Source organism: Mycetomoellerius zeteki, unplaced genomic scaffold, assembly GCF_001594055.1.
Source record: "Mycetomoellerius zeteki isolate Tzet28-1 unplaced genomic scaffold, Tzet1.0 scaffold62, whole genome shotgun sequence".
Lineage (NCBI taxonomy): Eukaryota > Metazoa > Arthropoda > Insecta > Hymenoptera > Formicidae > Mycetomoellerius > Mycetomoellerius zeteki.
Genome location: NW_017257632.1, coordinates 2,423,964 through 2,449,075, shown reverse-complemented (window position 1 = coordinate 2,449,075; position 25,112 = coordinate 2,423,964). Strand labels below are relative to the sequence as shown.

Below are 25,112 nucleotides of genomic sequence, written 5' to 3'. Positions count from 1 at the left end.
CTGTTTGCGTCTGTTTGACTCAAAATGTTTATTTTCTTACGTAAAAAATTGTTTTTTTTATTTCTTAAAGCTTTTTAATCATATTGATCCAAATAATATAATCGTAAAATAAATTTGAACAGACCAGCAGAATTAAAAGATATTTTTAAGAACAAGATGCTTTTTTTAAATCTGATAAGCAGATCAAATAATATTATATAATAATATAACAATAAAGTTGTTTAAACTACCCCACAAGACACGTCCAATATTTTCCCGATCATATAAATATTAGAATAATGCGTTTTATTTACTGCATGTAGTGTTATGGAAATTAATTAGCTTCTTCGATAAAAATTGGTAGGAATCAAATAAATATTAGAAAGTTCAACATTTTGGACAAGAAAAACTACTCTTATTTTAAATGTATATTCAAATGGAGTGTATCGGTAAAATTATGATACTTTACAACAATATATTTGTTTACATCATGTATCCAGGATACATTCAAGATGTATCCATTGTATTCTTAAAATGCATCCATATTATCGAGCCGAATCTCCAACCGAACCTCGAACGCGAGTTAAGCATGCGTCCACGTTATCAAACCGAATCTCGTGAAGAAGTTTGGCACCTGTGGAGAAATTCAACTCGAAACTCTCTACGTTCTGCTCGAAGATTAGCTCAATAATGTGAACATTTCTTTCGACCCGCGCTACCGTCTTAATGCTAGAACCGTTCTCTCATGCCACTACAAAACTTGAACCGGCTTTTCCTTTTTTTTTATTAAAAAAAGCTCCTTATAAAAAAACTAAGATATCACGTGGGATAACCTTGTAGCCGGCAATTCTAATGCCAGATTCGTACTCTCGCACAATTCACATCTTTCCGATATAAACGCACGCTTAAAGTTATAAAATCTGTTATAATACGACCAGCACCTGTATAAATCAGTCACTCATAGAGCTTCCAAAATCACTTAGGGTTATATTAACGGCAAATTAGCGCACAACACTCATAGGTATTTATTACAAAAATGTCTTCACGTGTTATATGGTAACCCATCATTCAACAAATGATATTTCTTCAGCAAGAATTAACATAAATTACCCACATAAAAATTAATGAATTGATTAACAAATGAATCAGTAAAATTGTTATGTGTGTTATTGATGAAACTGTCACTAGCGCATAAATATATCTCCTCAGTAAAACAGTCTCTTTTCTTTTTTTGTTTACAAATACTACAATATCAATATCAATAACGAATTTATTAAAACAACATAAATATAATAAAAGTTCTCGCTAATAAATTCTTGTGCTTAAAATACGGTGATCAAGGAAAGAATTATTATTATAATTATGATCGCATAAACATTATTATAATTATGATCATAATAATGTACAGGATATATAATTATAATTAAAATAAATATAATTATAAATTTACCAACAAATTGCGCGCATGCGCATAACATAATTAAATTCCAAAATCACAACATGAAATTCTCAATTTATAATATTACTTACGGATTCCTAAATCCTAAGATAATGAAATTCTTAAATAAACGCAACCTCTCAATTTTGCATTATAAATATGCAAAATGCAATCAATCATTGATCGTCCTTTTATTTCATGCGAAGAATTTTTGCATGGACTAGGATTATCGCTTAAGTTCGATCGCTTCATCACTTAAAATATAACGATACTGATCTAACGTCAGATTGAATAAAATCTTCTCTTCGCGTATAATTCAGAATAAATGTTTGAGATATGATATCACTGTGATATCATTATGAGTACTTCATTTTCGGCCATGAGCACCTAGATATAAATCAGCTGACTTTAAACCACGATTAATATCTCATCAGTGATCATATAGACACAAGCCTTTAGCCGTTAAAACGTGCCTCGGGTAATTAAAATAAAAGCACGTTCAGGCACTTTCGGGATGCCGGAGAATAAGGACGAACTGCTACTAGCTTGGCTTTGAATGCAAATTAAATACGATTGTCAGGGCTTCCTCTCGTTCGCGGTCTCCTCCAGATCCGGATCCTCATTGATGATTGAAATGTCGCGAATCGATGGTCTGCGCGTTTTCCAAGCTTCCGGCGGACTGACCGGCATGGTGGTCTTCGTCAGCAGCTTTGGTCCCAAGAGTGTTATCATAATGGCTCCCGTCGGCGCGGTCAAAAGTACCGAGAGTACGCACATCATCAGTACGATCTCGGCGTATCCGACTTGCTGGTGATCGTTCTTGTCGACTTCGTCGAGGGAGACGGGTGCCAGAGCGGCCTGTACGGACGCCTTAGACATCAAAGCCAAAGCAATGAACATTTTCTCTTTGAGATTCAATTTGGAACCGATCCCAAGCAACACCGTTATTCCGATACGGATGATAATACCGGTAACTAAACAACTTATTCCAAGGTAGACGGTTTTTCCTTCGAGCGCACTAATCTTGATTTGTGTGCCGGTAACGCCAAATAAGATCGGTTCGAATATCATCCAGAAGATCTCGAAAGACGTAGCCACCGGATTCTGTAAAAAAAGAAGAAAGAAAAATACACGATCACACGAATTTAAATTTATGAATGTACATTTTTTATTTAAAATTTATATTAGCCTGAATTTCGTTGGTTAAAATTTTCTATGAATGAAGCAATCATTTTGTTTATTTCTATTTTCCTTATAAATCTCGAAAGAGTGATATTCAACGAATGAAAACAAAGAGCAATGATAACAACAATTTAATTCGATTTACCGAGATATGCGCAACGCTAGATGTTAAAATGCCACGAATACAATGACATTTTCCACAAATTTTCCTCTAAAGGAGAGTCGATTCGGTATTCGGTGATGATATCTCGCAATCGCATTGTCCATGCGCTCGATATCGGGATATGGAAATCTTCCAACGTTGCATGGAAATGCGGAATATCCAGAGTTCACACGGTGTGCAAGCTCGTATTTATCGCTATTGTTTACATGCGCTTGTGGTGCGTAGGAAATCTCATCGATATTGATTTATTTAATTTAATTCCATGCAATTTCCAGATAATGCATGTAACATGCTTTGCAGATACAAGAACATTATAGGTAACACACATGCTTTTCCACACAGCTTTTCTTCTAAATATTAAAACCAATAAAGACCATATTAATTTATTAATTCTTTAAAAAACAATAATAAGCCATGATTAAATTTCATAAGAAAGTCACATTTAATTTTATAAGGTGACAAAAAGCTGGCCATAAAGTTTTGTGTGTTTACCAAATCATTACTCAAGTCGTCATTTTGATGTAAAAATTACAAATTAGCTTGCTATCTGGATAGTAACGTACCTATATAAAAAACGAACTTTAGAGAGTTAGTTAAATCGTATTAAATATCAAAAGACTGCATTAAAAGATTTTCATTAGTTGATGAACTGAAGACCACTCTATTGACTGTATGAGAAAATTTGTCCGTGAAAAGATGCACGGCCATCGTCGATGCATTTTTGATCAAAGTTAAAGGTGATCATTTTGAATATTAATTATTTTTTTAATATTTAATAAAATAAAATTAACACTACAGAGTTATTTTTTAACGTAAATATACGTTACTAATAATTTGATAAACGTAAAACTTTGCGATTAAATTTTTTATCCTGTATGTATTAAAATTAAAATACAATTTTATACAGACAATTTATGTTTAATTAAATTTAATCTTCATGGATGAATCTTGTGAAAAAATGATAAAAGTTTCAATTATATTTGATTTTATGTAATTACATCTAATTATATATAATATTCAAAAAGAGAAATGTTTTACCGAGATGAATTATTTCATTATTTGAAACAAAAGGGCGTTTTACTGTCGCCGCCTTGTCGCGCAATTGTTCCGTAGTAATTAATCTAGCCGGGATAAATTATGGCGGAGTGCGACATACGACGTGCATATCATACGGCGGTAATATCGACAGATGCTGGTTACAGTCACGTCACGAAACGCGTGCAAAAGAACGTGTCGCCGCCATTGCACCGCCATGGACAGCGGGGAATGCGACGCGATGCGGAAAGCGGAAATAGGAACGAGCCAGTTGACTCCCAATCCACATCCAGTCGAATAGTGACGATACATCGGCCTGAATATTTCACAAGATTCAACTTATTGGAATAGGGGAGTGAAGCTCCGCGATGTATTTCTCTTTCGTCACTGATACACCCTTTTCTCTTCTACCGAGAAGTTAAATATTTAATATCTCTCGCACTTACAATTAGACTAGAAATTAAAAATATCTTCAAATATATCGTTTTTATCCATTAAATCGTTGAAATTTGTCGGGATTTATAAAAATAATTTAGAAATTTAAGGATATATGTGTCACAATTACTCAAAGCATTACTAAATATATAACAACTTTACAAAGAGATTGTTCTATTATTACATCTGAATGTGTAAAGTTTGAGCATAATTTTCTTGTTTAAAAATTATTTAATTTTTTGCTTGCCTTAATTTTTACATAAAATCGCATTTATAATACTTATTTGTAATACAAATTTAATGAGAAAGCATTACGATTTAAATTAAATTTTTTATATACTCTAATAAAAATAAGAATAAAACTCTAATTACTATTCATGCAAAAATTAATTTGGATTTACTTAATTATTTAAAAATGATTTACTTAAAACTGCAGTGAAATATGATAATTGCGCTGCATATGCTATTAAAAATTAAATTTGTTGATTTCAGGACTTTTTATACGATAAAACTTTTTTATGGCTGATATTTTTAGCTGATGTTGTACAACCAAAATATTCTTAAGATTATATCACTACTGTGGCTATTTAATAATGTATTAATGTGTTCTGCGAGAGTTGGAACTACTATTTAATGTATTCGCGTGAATTTTGCTTGAGAATTTCTTATCAACAACTTATTCGCCGGATTAGTAAACTCGTGTATAAGTTTTTTGACGTATACATTATAAATTTGTACTTACATCGTCCACCTCCCAACCTTCTTGTTGCCAAAAGTAGCAGCTGACGAAAGCTGCAGCCACGACTGCAAGTGGCCCGGCACCACCGAGCTCGATTGCTTCACTGCCGAAAACCGCCAGCAGGCCACCCCCAAGTAACATCAGTACTCTTAGAGGCACTATGAAGGGCTACAACATTAGCACATAAACGAAGTGTTAGAACCTAATAGAAAGCGCCGCGTCACGATTATGAAGTGATTTATTGATTTCATTACAAAAGATAAGTTTCGAAATATGGGCTCCTTCGTGTACATCCTTCGTACATATACACGCTTGATATAAATGATGTAGTTAGGTAGCAGCATCAAAGGGACGTATAAGCTTGTGATGTGCTTTGACTGCTCAAACAGCGATTATATCAAGAACTTGTGGTCGTGCTTTTTATAAAAACACTCATTAAAATGAATATAATAGAAATTGAAAATTTCAAAAAATTCATTTCGCTTATTTTGTAATATTCTCAGAATCCCAAGCTATGAGAATGTTTAGTCTAAAGTAATATATAAATTTAGCAGGAAACTAATGTATAAATAGCATTTGTGAACAAAGAGGTAAATTTGAATGTATTTTTACAAAAATACATTCTATTGATCTGATTCACGTTGTAACAAGTTAAGTATATATCCGAAATCAGATAAATCAGGTTACAGCTTGTAAGAATACTGCAACTATCGCCGCAATGCAACGGCGCTAATCCTCACGTGAACGATATTTTAGATACGATGAGGTGGCGATGCAGTAACCGAGTCGACTTCTTTGCCAAATCCGCGCACCAGCATTTAATTCACCCAACACAAACCAATGTTTCCAAAACCTCCCAAGTCTCCAGATAAATTCAATTGAATTTCAAATCTTTTACGAATGAAGGAAACGCTAGTGTCACCGAAAGATCGTCTGTGTTGCGACGATTCTTGTTCGAGTAAAAATATATATATCGTTAGAAAATAATTTACGTTAAAAAATATAATGCTGCTCTCAAAAAGATACGTCGTTGTTTCAGACATATCGCTATTTTCTAGTTCAGAACTAAATCTAATTTTGAGCATCACTCACTTACAACCCACCCTATCGAGGACGGCTTTATTTGCGCAAGGCTAATTATACACTGTCTCTCGATTTTTACATTAAATATGAACGCGTATTCCCGACTGAACAGAAGTTTCTTCGAGAAATAACTTCGAGATTTATAAAAGTAATCCTACGCAACACGAAAAAGAGCAAAGATAAAAAATGAAAATAATTAAAAAAACCCGAAAAAAGTCCTATTTTTATTAGAGATAATACATATGAAATAAATAAAATAACACCTAGAAAATATTGTATTATTTATTTTATTAATAAGAGATTGACTTACCGTTTGTTTTAATATAAATTTTATTATTGAAATAGAGTCATACATGCTGGAACAATGTAGTAACTGCTACAGTGCAATGTGTCATACCATTCTTTTAGCAGAACATCTAGTTGTTTAAGATATTGGAAGAGAAAATCTATTTCTCATTCTGATCTTCAAAATTATAAATAATTCGATGATCAAGCGATTGTATTGGCCAGGAAAGGTGTTGAAGTTTTGGAGAATAGAGCACAATTTTTGAAAATAAAATGAGAAGCAAAATTTCGTCCTTCAATATTATTTATATAAACAATTGAAAGATGTTCTACTAAAAGAATAATACAAGATTCACAAGCATTGCGTAATTCCATATATATGTGTATTGAAATTAAATAATTTCAATTCAGCCAATTTCTCATTATGAATAAATAATGTATTATAAATACTAAGAAAAAATGAATAATGTATGTCCCAGATATTCGTCTATCTTCTATATATAGGATGCTTCGGAAAATCGCTAATAATTTTGAAGATAATTAAACGCATTTGAGATGCCGTGTGAGTATTGAACAAGGAAATGTAAACGTTTTTTCTGACAAAAAATACTTGACGGTTTGAGAATGCGGGAATCTCTCTGGTACACGATTTCTGGTACATAATTCATAAAGTGTTTACAGGATTTTCACGGCCAGATGATAACTGTATAAGTGGATTTATCCGGCAATAGTAGATTTATTCGGATTTGCGCTCATGTGCTCTATCCCCGCGAGTGCTTTCGCGGTATGCAGCGAAATCTAGTGTGGGCGAGAGATTCATCGCGCGGCACGATGTGGGGTGAACGACTTCCCACTGGTTGACCCTATTTCCGCCGCAACCCTTCATTTTTATATCTCGCCCTGGAACAGTCAATTTGTGATCTCGCGCAATTAGACACGACTCATGAGATTATATTGTTAAGTGGTGTGCAATTTGTCTATTTATACTCCTAATCACTCATGTTACTAAGTTTTTCCTTAGAGCGCGGACCTTCTTATTGTACTTTTGTTTCTATCCGCGGTGGCGCATATATGCTCCTCTCTCCTTTTGTTTTTGTTCTTTTTAAGATTTTATATCGAGCGTTCAGTTCGTTGCTAGACAATCGTCTTTCCTACAACTGCAAATCTTAACATATATAACGTAAAATACGCTAATTTTATGAACCATTTCTGCGGCGTAACAAATAAACGACTAAGGCCCAGTTCCACAACTCATGGTTAACTCTTAATCGAGGTTCAACTTATTCATTGTCGCTTTCCAATTCTAGAATTGGAAAGAGATGAGAAACAAGTTGAACCTCGGTGAAGAGTTAATCGTGAATTGTGGAACTGGGCCTAAGAGAATATTTCTGTTTTCGAAAAGACCAATATTATTATCGTCTTTTTAAATAATATTACCTGTATCTTTCGCATGTGTCCTTTGAGAATCGAACAATGGAAAAATTTCAAGAGTAAAATATATACATCGCTGTGTTACATATATTGTAAACTTTAGTCCATTTTCTCTTGAAGACACGTTTTCCACGTTCACCGCGACTGACATAACTTGCGAATGGTGGCTATAAGATTGCAATTTAAGGAGAATATTCAAAACGCATCTGCGGCATCGTGCAGACTTCACGGCTCTCCGCACCGTGCGACATCTCTTTGGTGTCCGATACGCCCGAGAGTAATTTTTTTTTCTCTTTCTCTCTTGTAAAGTTCTTGTTCGTGCGTCCCAAACACGACCGTGTTCGAACGGTTTCAGAAACGTGGCTCTACAGAATCGTAATTCTCACGATCAATGCAGTTTGCAGCGAGAGTTGTAAAGAAAGTACTTACGTCGCCCTTTTCCGGCACGTATTTGGCCAACCAGCCCCACATGACGCCAAATCCCAGACCGCCGATAATCGCGATGGGCCCCTGAAGGATCTGGTACCACAACGCATCGTGAGAAAACATGACGCTCTTTATGATACCAAAAATCGCGACGGACACTGCATCATCGATTCCTGATATCGCGATGATCAGCGTCGGAATACCCTAGAAATTCATCGTAAGCTCATTAAGAAAATTAGTCATACATCAAAATTGTATTTTTGTTAATTTATACATATATTATACACTGAAAAAAAATTTACTAAATCCTAATACATATTTCTTTGAATAGTACTAAGTGAATATTTATTTATAAGTAAATAAATATTTATACTTAATAAAAAATGATGATTAAATCATGTTAATGATTTTTGTATCAAATAAATGTATGTTTAGTAAATATTTACTCAGAACTATTCAAACAAATATTTATTAATTTTGTTTAGTAGGTATAATATGTCACCGAAATGGGATTAATAATGCGTATCACGATAACGACGCTAAAGGTAACGAATCGTGTAGTACTGACAATCATGCCTGTAAATGGAAAACGACTGAAAAAGTCAAATTCTGATATCGAGCGATATTAATATCCTCTCATAACAAATTGCATTATGCATAATGTAAAGAGAGTCACAAATATGTAACGACCATTTACCGATTCATTAATAATGCAAATATATTTAGAACTTAATATTTAGCTCCGTGACGCTATATTATTCAGCGTATAATCTTCGTATAACATTAATAGCACCGCGGAGATATTTCCGTGAAACAGTTACGTAAAAAATAACAAACTGAAAAAGAAAACATACCAAACGATTTTCAAAGTGTTCATCTTAAGATACGAGATTTGGTTTACATGTAGTTTAATGAGAATTTTTTATCGCCACACTTGCGGAACGAACAGAACAGATTTCAAGCGACTTGAAAGTGATTAAGAAACGCCTGCACGAACGTACGATAGACCAAAAAGAATCTTCTTCCGGAAGTAAGACGGGCGATAGAGCGATGCCGGAGGCTAACGAAAAAGAAAAGCTACAAAGAGGAAAGAAAAATCAGCTCTTTCTAACTTGGTGTTCATTAGAACGAATAAAACTTTTCTGTTCTCTTATTTGTAATGACACAGTTTCGGAGATCGTTCGGTACACTGTTGTTTCATTTTACGGACAACGATGTTTTGCGTTTGCCACTTTTAAACAGAATGAATAATAAACGGCAAGAAAGTAGAAAAAAAGAGAATCAGGTTCTATGTATATATGATATTCTTGATTTATTCAGTCATATTTAATATTCTTCATTTAATTATAACTTGAAAAGGATTCGTTTAAATTAATATGACATAATATCATGCATTATATAATTTTAAATATAATAATATAAACGCAAAACTCACATGTCCCCCTTATTCATTCTGTAAGTAAATGATATATAGTTTAAATCTCGAAAGCAATCCATCCGAAAGCTCCTAAAGAATGCCTGAGATGTTGTCGGTCGACCTAGAAAAGTAATCCGCGGGAGAAAATCAAGATATTTAAGGTCTTACGAAACAAAGACTCTAGGACTCTCTGTAAGAGAAAACCAGACGAAGCGCTATTGAGGGTGGTCGACGACACTCGAGCACGATCCTGGCGTAGGCCCGGGCAGTGTTATCGGTGTCACGATAACTCGTTCGAGGATTTAAGTCCTCCGGCTATCATGATTCTTAGAGTTGGACTACTTACACGAGGAGTAAGAGAAAGAAAGAAAGAGGGAGAGCAGAGAAGAGAGAGGGGAGAGAGAGGCAGAGGACGAGTACATCTAAAACGGCTACAATGAGATAATTTTAAGGTGTAAATTTAAGCTTTAAATTTTAAGTTATAAGAAATTGTCCAATCGTTAAGATTGCCATTCATTCTCTTTTCCCCGGATGTCGTCTTCTTTTTTAGGGCATCCGGGGACGTTAACCCCGTTATGGAACTGCAAAGTAAAATCAGTAGTCTGAACTATTTTTTATTAATGTGCATGAATTCTTTAATATATTTTATATTTGTGTATTTATTTATTTTCTGATTATTTTATTTATTTTGATATTTAAAAAATATCAACAAAAACATGTAGATGCATTCTAAACCTGTAACAAAACTTTTTATTTTAAATAAAAATATTCTGTGTTATCTTTCTAGTTCAAATTGCTCTTTGCGCTAAATACGTAAAATAATAATAAAATAATAAACATTTAAATGTAAAATAATTATTCATTGACTGTTCTGATCAATTACTAACTTACACGCATTTTTGTAAACATTTGAAGTTGTAAGTGAAATGGAGTTATTGGTCTGTAAGTTCTAATTTTGAAAATTTTCATGTGGTAACACTGGCAACTTTACCAATCATAATCGGTTTTTCTCCTCACGTTCGACTATGATTGATTAATTTCTTATAACTTAAGACTTAAAGCTTAAGTTTTACTAACTTAAAATCTCATTATAGACGGTGCTTAACAGATCGCGGCTCGAGATCAGCTCCCTTTCGTTCATCACGAGTCCGCGTCCCATAGGTACCTACAGATACTCGTGGAAATAAGGATGCTCGTGAGCTTGCACGACCACGATCGGTCAACGTCTGAGGTTTTCCATTCACGACGCGATAAGAATCCTCGATCTCGCAGCTGGCGAATATCAGGGGCACTGGCCGCGGATCAACGTCGAAACCGCGTCTTCCTCCTCCGGTCGCGTTACATTACGTTCCGCCCGTTCCGCCAAATGAAGAAGTATCGTCTAGATCTTTTGACTCATGAATATCACATTCGCCGCAATGGTCTTTGTACTCTTCAAGCATCTTCCGCTCCATTTTCCAAACTGAATTATTTAAGTCCGTTTCCCTTCGTTTCGTCTTCATTCCGCTGTGCAAGCCTCAGCCCTATCATATCATGCCGAATCGCCCTTTGCACCACTGCTACGTGTCCCGAGTATTTTGCAAATTCGCGTGATCCTCCGGGTGGTCTTCCGACACGCTCGGTAATTAGATCGTGGAGGAAAGTCACGTACGATTGCATGCAGAGCGGAACGCCCGCAGACCGGCCTAAATCTTGATTTGGCGATTCGCGAAGCTCGCGCAGCATGCGAAATATCGTGCGACACGTATTTGTGAAATCGGTTTCGCAAGAACCGCCTTGGCTAAAACATTTCACGGTTATCGCGCTGGCGTATAACGAAAGAAATTTAATTACTCTCGCGTTACGTTTATTAACATGGAAACTCCTCTAATACGCTAATGTCGAGCGCGTCAAACATAGCGGCCGTATATCCTCTGCTATATAAATTCGCTTTGCAGGGATGTATTCGATTAATATAAAACATGAACCACGATGTAATCCAATTACTCAGGCAATTACGATTAAATATTAACTTAACGACACTCGCAATAACCATCGTCTACCATCCACGTCATGTATACATAATACTTTTCTACATTTACTTTTCTAAACGCTTCTAGAGAGCTCTGTTCTTTTCAATTTCCTTTTTGCATAAATTTTATAATCTCAGACACCAGTAGAATTATAATTACGTTTGCGAACACATACAGATATGGCGGGTAAATATATTGCTATATCGTAAGATCATGGAAAAAGAGAACAGTGATGGTCGGTGCCGTCGATAAACGTCTTCGGACGGTAGTAAATCTCAATTATTCTTAAGGGAAAATTATGTTAACTCGCGCCATTTATCATCCGCTTAAAATCTAGATCTAGTATAAATCTACTTTACTACCTAATGCACGGAAGTCGGGTGAAATTAGTTCCAGAAGACTTATGATCCGTTCTTACGAATGAAAGACGAGAAGATTTCGCAATGGGTGAATATTCAAATATTCCAACAAAGGACCGAGAATAAGTGGCCTTACCTTGGCAACTCCGTAACCCTTTGCACGTAGCCTGAAGAGGCAAGACACCACGACGGCTGGCGAGACGGCTGCTATGACGCTTCCGAGGAGGAAACCCCATACCCATGGCAAATCCAAGAGATATTTCGTCGACACGGCAACCACCACAGTTTCCACCACCCACGGTATCAAACCCAGTTTCGGTACGGTTATTCTTAACCTTTTCAGAGCGACCGGATCGAGGTCCAAGCCTGCTCTGACCAGTATGATAACCAGGGCGATTTTCCTGCAAAGAAAAAAACAATGAAGAAAATATATAACTTGCTTCGACTCGTGCACAGTATGGCAGGGAAGAATGGTTTTGCTGAAGTATTAAAAATTTAACTAGATTCATACATACAGATCTGAAGATAATTTTGTTAAACTATCAAAATATGGAGGACTCTCAAATTGGTCGCTACAATATTAAAACTTTTTGCTCGAACGTCCTACATAATTATTTTCATCTATACACTGGCGGATTCAGAAATTTGTCAAGGAGGGAAAAGCTTTGATACGAAATTGTTTTGAAGTCAGATATAAAGAGACAGAATATTTAATTATTGACATTACATTGTGAAGAAATATTTAAATGTATAATTCATAAAGCGTTTTATTTAAAATTATATTAATACAAAAAAAGAATATTAATATAAAATAATCTATGTATATCTTTTATACCTATAAGTTTTTTAAATTGAAAAATATTTTTGAAATAAAAAAGTGTTTAAACTTTTCAGTAATATTTTAAAATATTTTTAAAAGAAGAAACTCTAAGGGGATAACCTTTATGACCTTCTCCGTGGATCCGCCAATGGATCTGTATCTATCTATTTATAAATTTCTAGATATTTCAGCAAAATCGTTCTTTCCATGTAATTCGAAGCATTAATAGTTCGATTATCGCGAAAATCTCTTTCTTCACGAAAGTAGTTAGAAATAAAACACGTTCTATGCATAGTCTTGACCAATGCATATTTTCAAGTTCGACACAACGTTCAAGAAAAGAAGTTAACCAACTACTTTGCGGGCGAGGAGGAAGGAAAAGGAAAGGACGCGTCTCCTTCTGCAATTCGTATATCTTTCGAGGCCTCGCATCCGCGAATCTGGGATGCACGGTGACAAAAGTTCGTGCGGCGCGGACACGCCGTGCCGCGAGCTTACGATGAAAATTCAGGTACGAGCGATCGTTGAAGCCCCGGTTGTCTCGAACTTTCGAAAACCCGTTTAGGAAAGGCACACCCTCGGAAACTTATCCTATTACGAGTTTCTCCCGACGAGAGAAAGGTTTACGAAGTCGCTGCACGGGCGAACCGTGCATTTTGCACGGCATGACGTCGCGCGCGTCGCGTCGTCTTTGATCGCAGGGAGAAGCGTCGAATTTATACCGACACACAATGTAGCGCATCTCTCTTTCTCTCTCCCTTTCTTTCCTTCTCTTTCTCTCTTTTTCACGATATTTTATTATTAATTATTTCCAGTAATATTCCGCATATGGATATAATATTCTCCATACTGAAAAAACGATATATTATATGTACATTTCGCGGATCTTAATGCCGCGCGTGGGTTTTTCATTTAATTATAATTATATTTAAAACAAAAAAGAATCACGCGTAGAGAAGGATTGGCATCGTTTATTATATACATTGTGTTGTTATAATATTATACGCTGAAATAAAACAGCGCAGTCTTTCAGCCGTGTGTTTCAGTTTGGAATGGATAATTCTCTTTTCACATACGCCACAATACGGCAATGACAGATTTTTTTCAATTATTAATTAAAGCATGATTGTTGAGAAAGATTGTTGTGTGTTAATTTAATTACTCTTCTGGTAGCAGAAGGATTAATTCCCATCGGTTTATCAGTCGCTTTAATTAATAATTCGGTGCGGGAAGATCGCAACTAATAAAAATATAATTGACGAATATAAACGTTGATAGTAAACTATACATGGAGGGATCTCGATAATTGATAATACCAAATACGTTTGCATAGCATTTTACGAAGCACGAAATGCCCATCTCGATGTTTACTTAATTGTCATGTAATATAACGTGACCATACGGCGAACGTACGAAACATACGGACGATCCGTATGACTTCATGATTATGTAAACGAAAACGAATATTTAATTATATAGGCATAATTCAGTAGGGCGCGGATGTGTCCTCACTGGCGTTTCATTTAAATTGCAAAGCGTAGTTGTTTTGATACGTTGGATGTCGAATTAACACGTGAAAATTTCGATCTTTAGTTTTTTAGGTTTTCGAAGTATCGTTACACCTGATTTCCAGAGTAGAGTTTCCTTTCCCGACAAGGTTCTCCATTACGCAAACAATTATTGCCATCGAGGTAACCTCCCGATCGATGAATCTTTTCGCATCGTCGATCAAATGCTTGATCATCAAAGAATTAATAAATTCCGAGGGATCGTGGTGATCCGCAATCTACCATCATACGTTCATTACTCTGGTTTTCCTTGCAGATTAAAAGTGATCTTGTCTCGAAGGTGACTCGATAATCACGTGCCGTATAATTTACGATCGACATCCGCGTAAGTAAACGAGCGCGCAGTTAACGAAATAGTCGCGCTACATCGTGATGGTCTCAGAAGGATTTTGCCAAGAGATACTTACAAAAGTTTCGCGGTTTTTTTCATTACACCATCGAGAAGAGTAACAGCGTGGTAAAACGTTCTTATGCATTATGTAATAATCCGAATATATAAAATTAAATTTTACATTATAATATGATACAGCGATTGCTAGCTGTATTTATGAATATAAACAAGTACATTTTTTGATTTATAAAATCATTTTCTCTAAAAGAATGTATAAAATGGAAACCTTTTGTCGCTATTGCACTGAAGGGAAAAAACGGAAAGCTGAATAATTGTATTCTGTAACGAATATCGCACTTCAACATCGCGAGATCAAAGGAATTTTTTTCGTACAAACTGAAATATCTGGAAGGACACTTTCCAGCGAGTCTCGTGTAAATTGCGTCCGGAGAATGCCGTACGCGTATGTCGCGAGGATATTTACGGGAGACTCACACTCGTACGTCTTATCGACGTGGAAGCGTGAGAGTCTCTTGAGAGCGAAAAAATTCGCGAAGAAACGCGACTCGCATTACTGAGATATTGCAACGAACAGAAAGTTTTCCGTTCAACTAAATGAAAGAGATGATTGTGAGAAAAATTTTTTTCACAATCAATTGAGAAATGTCTAGTTAAAGCATAAAAAACTAATATTTTTATATAGGATAGGGCTTTTTTGTCCATTTTACGCGATAATATTCATTTCTGAACAGCACATTAAAGGTTGTGCTTGTGTGTGTTCTCAAGAAGCAATCATGGTTGTATAATATAATTATAAGCATATCTACAAAGAGATATTGTTTGCTATCGTAAATTTTCGTATTACTTTAAAGTTGAAACTGACGGAATAGTCTCGCCCTATCCTACAAGATTTCTCGCGCTACTTTGCCAAAAAGTTTAGAACGTTTCTTATTAAAAGACATTCTTGTTAAAGAAATCCTATAAACTCGCGCGGTAGCATTTCTAATAATTGGAAAATTGAATTGTGCGAGCCTCGACATAATTTCAAATTGTACCGAAAAACTAATAGAATACGTAACGGTTTACGCTCGTCCTAATTCGCAGCTATTCCATTTCGGTCATTTCCTAATAATTGCCGGTAAATTGCACATGTCAATAAGCCTGGCCGCAGTTTGATCACTTTATTAGTCTTGCAGTCGATGTGGACCGCGGCTTCTGGGGATGTTTACGCGGGCACACAGGGATAGCTTCGCCTAAGCGAACATGTACGTAAATCGCTTACATCGCGCGACCTATGTTTACTCGTATTTAGCTGCATTTAGCTTAGGTGTACATGACCTCCTAACTACACGCGTAAACGCCCGCTAAAACTAGTGTTACGTTTAACCCTCGCGTGTAACAGAGTCCTGTCAAAAACGTAATTATCCTTCGTTAGTTCAGTGTGTTTGCACACACTCAAAAAAATGATTTTGCAGTTACAGCGAAAATTATCTAATTGTAAGTACGAAAAATAGCTGGAATAGATAAATTTCTAGCAGGTACTGCGATATTGGATATGTATTGCATCTAATCATATAGATGGCAGAGATAAAATTTAGATTTGTGCTATAAATTCTATGCGTATGATACATAATTTTCTATCAGATACAAAAAGCAGCTATAATTCTAGCTGGAGCAGCAAAATATTTTTTTGCGTGCATGCAATCTGAATAGTGCAAAAACTTAAGAGACAATCTTCAAGATTAAGATGACTTATAAAAATCCTGATAACGTCGCATCGCTATGTCAATTGCTTAATACCTTCACGTAACCTTGGCATTATCTTCCAACTATGTATAATGAATAATGAACGAAAAGTTGACATGCGAAGTCACGTGGAATAAACGTGACAGATGAGCTATTGAAGACATCATTAACGGAAAACTTATGACCGAAGTCGCGTCTGGTTTTTTCAACATATAAAATGTCCAATCTTTGATGATGCCTCTAAATGCAATTTTTCGGGTCATAATGGCGACATTTATTAAATCATCTTCATTTTTAAAAATTATCGTTAAATTCATAATTGCATAATTTTATATGATGACTCTTCATTCTTTTGTGTTATCCATATGCTTTAAACGAGATCTCATTTCACATGTTACTAAAAATTACATTATCCGTGTAAACTTATTGTACAATACTTATCAATAATTATGTAATTAATATCATATAATCAATATATAACTAATCAATAATTATATAACTTATATAACATATAATTATATATATAACTCAATAAATCTGTATCGATAATAAATTAAATCAACACATTACAGAGATATCTCCGTAACTTCGGAATTAACTCTTATGATAGTAAAAACTTATTGTTAAAGCTTTTCACAAGTATGTAAGAATTTTTTCAGTTTTTTTATGCTTTCCGGAACATACAATTTAAAAATCTACTGAAGTTTGAAGACCGAGGTTGCAGGACAAAGGGTGAAAATTTCACGTTGCCGACGGATTAACGTCCGAAAAAACGTACCCGTTGATACAACATACGATATATGTTACAAATGTAATTTATAATTTTCATTATGAGAACTGAGAAGTAAATTGACTGACTTTTTAAAAAATTCAACCAGCTGCTATTTGAAGTTTTTGTAAAATTTATAAAAAGGTTCGTAACAAAGTGAACAGTTATAAATTGAATGTAAAAAGGAATTTCACCTTTTTTTAAATGAAAGAGCAATATTTCGTGATTGCCAATAACCGATAAAGTTATCGTTGCGTCGATTAAATTCCTAGCAAAGCCAGGTGTAGTGTTTCAATAATCCATGGCTCGCCAGCATTAACAATTCTAGCTGTGCTTCTCCGTCATTAGTAAGCTATTCAAGTTATAAGGCGAATTTGACCAATCGAACGATGATGATTGAGCAAATTCTGACACAATTGCGAGAAATCTATTTCGAAACGGAAGGAATAGAAATCTTGGTACCATGATTGATGATAATCGATGTAATAGTGATAATTACTATCATTCCGTATTAATGGAATCATTTATTGGCACGTCCTTTAACTTCGCGTTATTACATGAGAAATTTCACAGATCGTTTCTCAATAAAGGATATTTCAAACTCGACATATTCTTCTTCGAGCATTAATTCGTAATATCTGTTCATGATAACTTAGTATCGTACGACAGAAATTTAATGGAATATAATGTTACTTGCAAAGTAATATATATCAAATATGCATGGATCAAGAAGTTATAATCCTATAGCAAACTAGTTCTAAAGATTGCCGAAGAAGACAAAGTTGACGGTTTCGTCAACTTCGATAATGACATCGTGATGACATCGATCAGTGCAGGAAAGTGGGTCAAGTACACGCGCGGAAAGTTAAGGGTTAATTTGCATACTTTTCATATCTAAACGCACATCATCGTAATTTTATATTAACATAAACGAATTATGCTCGAGCAAACTTGCTCGATGCGCTTTATCCCTTTTTTTTTGTCAGAGAAACGCGCGGCAAACTCCTGAGATCAAAGGCTGACGCAGCCTGCGTTAGATGGATATATTCTTCTATCATAAAATATGGGGAAATCTTGAAGAGTCACCGCACGCGAGGAGAGGACAACTGATTGTAGGAAACTCGGTGGATCTTATCCGACCCTTTTGTCAACGACATTCGTTAGCGAGGATGCAGCTTGAATTTGATTGCCGCTAAAGCCGCACTTGTTATGCCGTGCATAGAACTGTCGTCGTGCGTGTTCATGGCGAATCACCGTTGTTAGACCTCGACCTTAAAAAGTGGCCACCTTGCGATTACGATGAGTTGATCGTTACCTCGAAAACTTTCGAGCGACCTTCAAGGAATCGTCATCATATCATCGTCGTCAATAATGACATGTTTTTCTAGTAATAACACGAGAGTAGAGATAACGATAGTTCGCAATGAAGAAGCAATTTAATCGGTTCAACCTCGAGTTTACATAAGAAATTGGTCCAACAAGAGTTCTCTATGCTTTCCCATGTTTCTATCCTTCACTTATCAAATAAAATCCGATGCGCGTTTTGAAATGGCGATCGGTTCTATTTAAAATTAAGTAGAATATAATTGTAGAATATGAGGAAACTTTTTTCTTTTTTAATAAAAATAAGGGAGTTTTCGCAGAACTTTCATTTTCTATTGATTTATATATCTCACAAGATAGACACTGCGATCAAATTTCATTATTTTATCATCCGAAGGAGATTTATGTTAATATTTTTAAAAACAATATATCCGATATATAAAAACTAACCGGATTGAAACTCTAATAGAACAAAAGACTATAAGCCAAGCTAAGTTTTAATGTGTGCTCATATAACGATGAAACTGTATTACATAAAGTACATCATGATAATAATATAACGATCATGATAAACGTCGACCTTTATTAAATCATTTTCAATGTTAAAATAATAAAATAATAAGGTTATAAAATATGGTATAATATATTCTAATTACAATGATCATTGTAGATATAATATTGTTTGCAGATAAAATATTTTTTTAAAATCGAACTTGACTGAATAGTTCTTTGTTTTAGTGTTTAAGTTATCTACAATTTTACTTTTCCAAAAACATCATCTTTCAGATAATTGCCACCTTCAAAATATTCATATTTTATCTTTCGAGTCTGAGACTTATAAATTTTATTACTAATTTTTCATCGAGATGATCTTTTCTTCCACTTTAGAGTTAAATAAATTTTTAAATAATTTTTTACAGTAGTATTAATTAATTAATTAAGCAATTAATTAAATTAAATTAATTAATTTTTTGATCAATTATTGTAGGATAAAATAAATAATTTTGCAAATGTAATAAATCCAAATTAAATTTTATAATATACTTACAAAGTGCACAAAGTTAAATAATGATCTTATAAATTAATATTGTATGTACAATCATTACTAAAATACTTTTATATTAATTTCTAAATTAAATTAAAGAAACTGACATGTTGAAAACTTCTTTCATTTCAATTGAAAATAACCAGATATTCGGCAAGAATCTCACATCGATGATGTTCTTTGAAAACTTCACAGAAGCAAACTTACCGTAGATTAGAGACCACCATTGTGTATTGTCCTTCGATCTTGACGAGCCCAACATTTTGCAGTATTAAACCAGTAATCAGCATACCAATCAAAGCCGGAAGGGTGGTCAAAGAGAATAACCAACCTCCGAAATGCGCGGCGATGCACACAGCGGCCAATCCGAATAGCTGGCCACCTGGGGCGGCATCATTGCCGATTATCGAGTAGATGACACCCCAGAGCAACAGACCCAAAAGAAAGAGGCACACAACTCGAGCGAATTTCCTGTACGTTGGACAGAACGGTTGTGGACATGCTTTCCTCCATCCCGGTGGCTCCCACGATGGCGTGTCGTCGCGACCGTGACATCGCGCGCAAAATAGATATAGCCACGATCTGGAATAGATATAAATGAGGAGAAAAGCATATTAGAACATAAAAATAAAACGGAATTACTACATTAAAATTGGATAATAATATTTTTTTCGCTTTTTCTTGAGGCGCTTTCTAATTTCTAATTCGGGGATCGATGGTTTAAACATAATTTTTTTATTTCAAACATATTATCGAAAACAATTAATGTCTAAACAAAATATTCAGTAGTTTTTTTTAAATAGTAAAAATAATTATCTGTAAATAACAGAATTACATAATGAAAACGAATCAGCTGGAATGCGTACAATAGATATCGCGTATCATACGGGAAAACGCTCGCCTATTTTTGATAAGAATAAAGATAAGAGTAAGTGCGAAACAAATGAAAAAAACCAATTTGTTCTACATACTATCAATTCGGGGCCCATATTCTGCACATGTCTACCGACAGTTGTCGATACCATTAAGTAGCGACAACCAATGATAACCGCACTTTTTTTTCTAAAATAGTCCTTGCCATTGACTATCGTTAATTATCAACACCGACAACTCGGTAGACGTGTACAGAATGGATTCTGGAGAAAATTTGTAAATTCAATAGAAATATTTATTTAAAGGATGTACAAAAATATTCGACTTTATTAAAGAGATTTAAAAATACTAAATAATACTATACATTTTATTTGAACTAATTATATGTATACATTCTGTAACATTACACATTATGTCGTATGCAGCAACAAATTCAATTCATTTTATATAAAATTGTATTTTTCAATGCGCATTTCAATAGTATTTTAAATTTTATAATTTTGCATTAAAAATTTTTTATCACAATTTTATACAATACATATATATTTTGTATACTTTTTAAAGAATAAAATTAATTGCTTCCAACTTAAAACAATATATTGATATTGTAATGTATTGAAATTTAAAATGATAATATTAACTTATCACAATAACTGAATAATATATAAAATAAATATAAATTAACAACATATTTCATCAGAAAAATTTCAATTAAAATCAAAATATCTTTTAGATATATGAACAAAACATTTAGCATTTTTAGTAGAAATGTTAAGTAGTTAAATAAAAATCGCATTAAAGTGCTAACGTGTAATCTCCATTTAACATATCGTTGTATTATATTCGCTCAGAACAAGTTTGCTTGGATTAATGTCTTCAAGTAGCGTCAATAGCTTCAATCTACTCTGCAGTATCTACTGGTTTATCCGCAGAGATAATTTGTAACTGTTAAACTAACTTAGATTTCAATGTGATACTAACGATTATTACAGTTATGTATGGTATTTGACTGTGTACCATTATCGAGCAATGTAATGGTTAATTTGATGTGCAGCTTTACATGGCAGTGTATTAAAGTCTATTACATTGCATTATGTTGCGTATTATGATAATAATTTCGGGTTAACAAATTCATTATACAATAGAAAGTGTATATATTATAATTTATGTCATGCTCATTCATAAGTTATAAAGAATTAATAATTTATAAACTATAATCAATAATTTATTTGCCGCAAATTTCGAGGAAAATACTCTTTCGTATTCATACTCCATTATTCTGTTTATCTGCGAATAACTGTGTAATTGGACTCCCAATTAATTTCTTGCTATCAGATAAATTCTATGCAAAATTTATGAGAAGAAATCATTGAAAATAAAATACAATAAAAAATTCTGAAACACATTGTATACTGCTTTATAGCAAATCGAAGAGCATCTTATAAATATTGATATTAGAATATTAATTTTTCCGTATTATGTAATTTAATTAAACTTTCTAGATATTTTCTCACAAAAGCATGACTTATAACTAACAAATTTTTTAATATAAAGAGATTTAATATAAACCTTGAATTATTCAAACAATGACGTAACGTTACAGGTAGATAGAGCTGCCAAATTATGTTTTAAAACTATTCGAATAATGCAATTTTTATATTAAAAGATTGATATACATGTATGTATAAATGTATATATGTATATAATGTTTATATTAAAAAATCTGCAAGTTATGCTTTTACGAGAAAATATCTTGTTTGAAAAGATACATAACTTATTTAAAATGACTACGCCCTCGGGAAGCAGACGAGACAAGAGCTTTAAATTTTTGCGTAGATAACTACTATCAAAAAAATAAAAAATAGGCCATAAACGAGCCATAGGATAATTCATGATGTTGGATGTTGTATTAGTAATACAAATAGTTTTGTCGGCCTCGTCGAGATATTTGAGATGTCTGAAAATCAACTAATAAATGAATCAATACATTTCCTTTGAACTTTAAATTACGTGACACAAAAAAGCGGTCAAGTGAAAACGATGATGATGACTAGAAGAAATTTTATTTATATATCATATTTGATTTATATTGATATTTAAGATTATTAAAAATATTACAAAAGTTCTAAAAATTGTTTTCCCTCTCAATAAATTACTTCTAGTATACTTCTAATAAATATTATTTACAGGTTGTCGACATTAAATAATTTTATCACTGAGAGAAATGTTACGAAAGCAAGAATGATGATAAATAAAATCTGAAAAGAATTCATTTTATCGATCTCTTGGAACGGTTTCGATAAGCAAGAAAATGCTTTTATCGAAATACGTACACTATTATTTGTAATCTGAATTAAAATCTAGTTAAACTATGAGCTAAAATTTCACTTGGTAAAAGTGAATGTAAAAGAGTCACACTTAATTTGCAACGGTATGACAAAAAGAAACCATATTGTAAACATAGCTTATTTTCATCTATTATCGAGGAGATGTTTACTTTTGACGCAACGTGACTTATTATCACTAACCGTGTAAGTAAAACGTATTTTTTAACGACGTACGCTCGCACTGTTTACATTGTATTTTGTCGCGTGAAACGATTATGGATTTATCACTCTGATACAGCAAAAATATTAAGAGACGTCCAATCTAGGTCAATCTGAATCTTAAAAAAAAATGATTCAGACGTGCGCTTATTACCTCGGAAGTATCAGTAAATAGACTTTACCGAGTATATCAAGAGATAATCGGGTCTCACCTCTTGAGTTCCTCAGAATACTCGATTTTGTCTCTGATTGAGCTGGACAGACTATACGCCGATTTCTTTCTGTTACCGTTGATCCTGCCGTTCTCCAGATCGAACTTGTACTGTGGAATGTTCTCCATGCTGTCGCAGTGACTGCCACCATGATGCAGGATCGATTTCCGCCTGCCCTGATCTGAATTGTGCTCCGAACTCGCACTGATGCGCCGATGATGCTCGAAGGCAGGATTATCAATTCCAATGACTTGGTCGCTGATCGACACTCGTCTCTTCGCTAGTTCCTCGTTGGGTTTATTCGTCCTTCCGCCCATCTCGATGTCCATTTTTCAAGGTCGATTATTGATCGTTAAAAATTCTCTAGATGTTAGCCGATTGAACAGAAGTTCAGTCGCCTCCTTTATCCGTGTGCTGTATATCTTCTATTTTAATTTTCTTCAATATAAAATGCAAACCGCGCACACGCAAATCAAGTGATCAATCGATCTCTCACCCACCCAATCAGAAGATGACAAATCTCGTAAACAGATTCGTCTCCTCGTATCAAATCCGTCAAACCACGGTACACCTGTCGATATGGATTCACTCGCGCTATTGATTGTAATCGAGAAAGGCTGTAGTCGAGCGCGGTCGCTGAACGTACTATGACTATCACGGATCACGCGTTCGCCACGTTAACGACAATCGTTAACGGATGAGTCTCGTGACAAGATTTTGCCGCGACGGGGACGGGGATGGCAATCAGCGGTCGTCGCTAATGTGTTGCGACGATTGACGTCTTTGACACCTTGGCCCGCTTTTACCAGGTCGTTTTTTCTGCGTGAGTTTCTTCTCCTCGACTACATCCAAGTCGGAGCTTTGCTTTCCTCGTTAACGTTGAAGATAATAAACGTTAGCGTTAACAAGCGCCACTCTTAGGATGGACCGCCATTTGTCCACAAAATCGAACTTTTTCATTGACGGTTTTCATGAGTCACCAAACCGATCAGATCGAATAAGATCAGTTCACGCGCCCGGTTGTTCACGTGGAAATGCGATCTCGATCGCGCTCGGCGCAATTGGTGCAATCGGTGCATCTCGTTTGCGTTTTATGCTTTAGCGTAATTTAGACTTTTAACGGAGTCCCCTTCGACCGGACAAAAAGACGAGTGCCAGTATAGGTCTTCGCGATGGCGCGATTACGATGGCACGGATAACCAGCGACTAAAAGCGGCAATGCGACAGCAAGCGGTGGTGTTTATGCGGATGGGTAGTGGGGCTCGTAAAAAGTGCTCGAACCGTGGACGAATGAGCACGGACAGTCACGGCGGCCTGTGATGATAATTGTCGCGCAATGCACACAGGATGGGCACAGCTGACCACCTCATTGACGAAGCGGCAACGGTCCGCTGCGCTTCTGTCGCAGCTCGCGCCCATGTCTCCCGACACTGCCGAATCCGGCATTGATCGACAGCTCAGGATCTTATCCTCGAAAAATATCACGTACGAAGACACTACTCTCTAAAATCTTTGGAGTGGAATCTAATTCTAGAGAGTGAAGAAGAGCGACAATTGAGCTCGTGTTGAAAAAGAGTGGCTCAGTTGTCAATTTCTAAGAGTGAGATTTCATTCTTTAGAATTAGATTCCACTTCAAAGGTTTTAGAGAGTTGGGACATCTAAAATTGTGTAACTTATACTAGAATATTTTCATATATTTTTGTTTGCGATAGTTTTTGAGAATAAGATTCTCAAATCGAAAGTTTCTATCGTCGCGCGCGTTCCTGAATCCCGCGGAGTCGTTGCGATCGAAAACACGAGGGATAAACCCTCCGGAAAGTTTCGAGCTCTCGAGGTATTAACGATGGATATTGCTCGAGTATCATCTTGTTAGCGTACTAATTTTCATTTGCCC

At 34.9% G+C, this 25,112-nt stretch overlaps 1 protein-coding gene across 1 annotated transcript; it reads right to left on the bottom strand.

The window, feature by feature from the left end:
• Positions 1-1,562: 1,562 nt before the first annotated feature.
• Positions 1,563-24,189, bottom strand: Nha1 (Na[+]/H[+] hydrogen antiporter 1). Its single transcript, XM_018457355.1, has 6 exons — positions 23,218-24,189; positions 19,794-20,168; positions 12,121-12,385; positions 8,200-8,400; positions 4,975-5,139; positions 1,563-2,521 (listed from the first exon to the last, which is right to left on the bottom strand). The coding sequence occupies exons 1-6, from the start codon at positions 23,544-23,546 to the stop codon at positions 1,994-1,996; spliced, it is 1,863 nt and encodes a 620-aa protein (XP_018312857.1). The 5' UTR covers positions 23,547-24,189; the 3' UTR covers positions 1,563-1,993.
• Between the last annotated feature and the right edge of the window lie 923 nt (positions 24,190-25,112).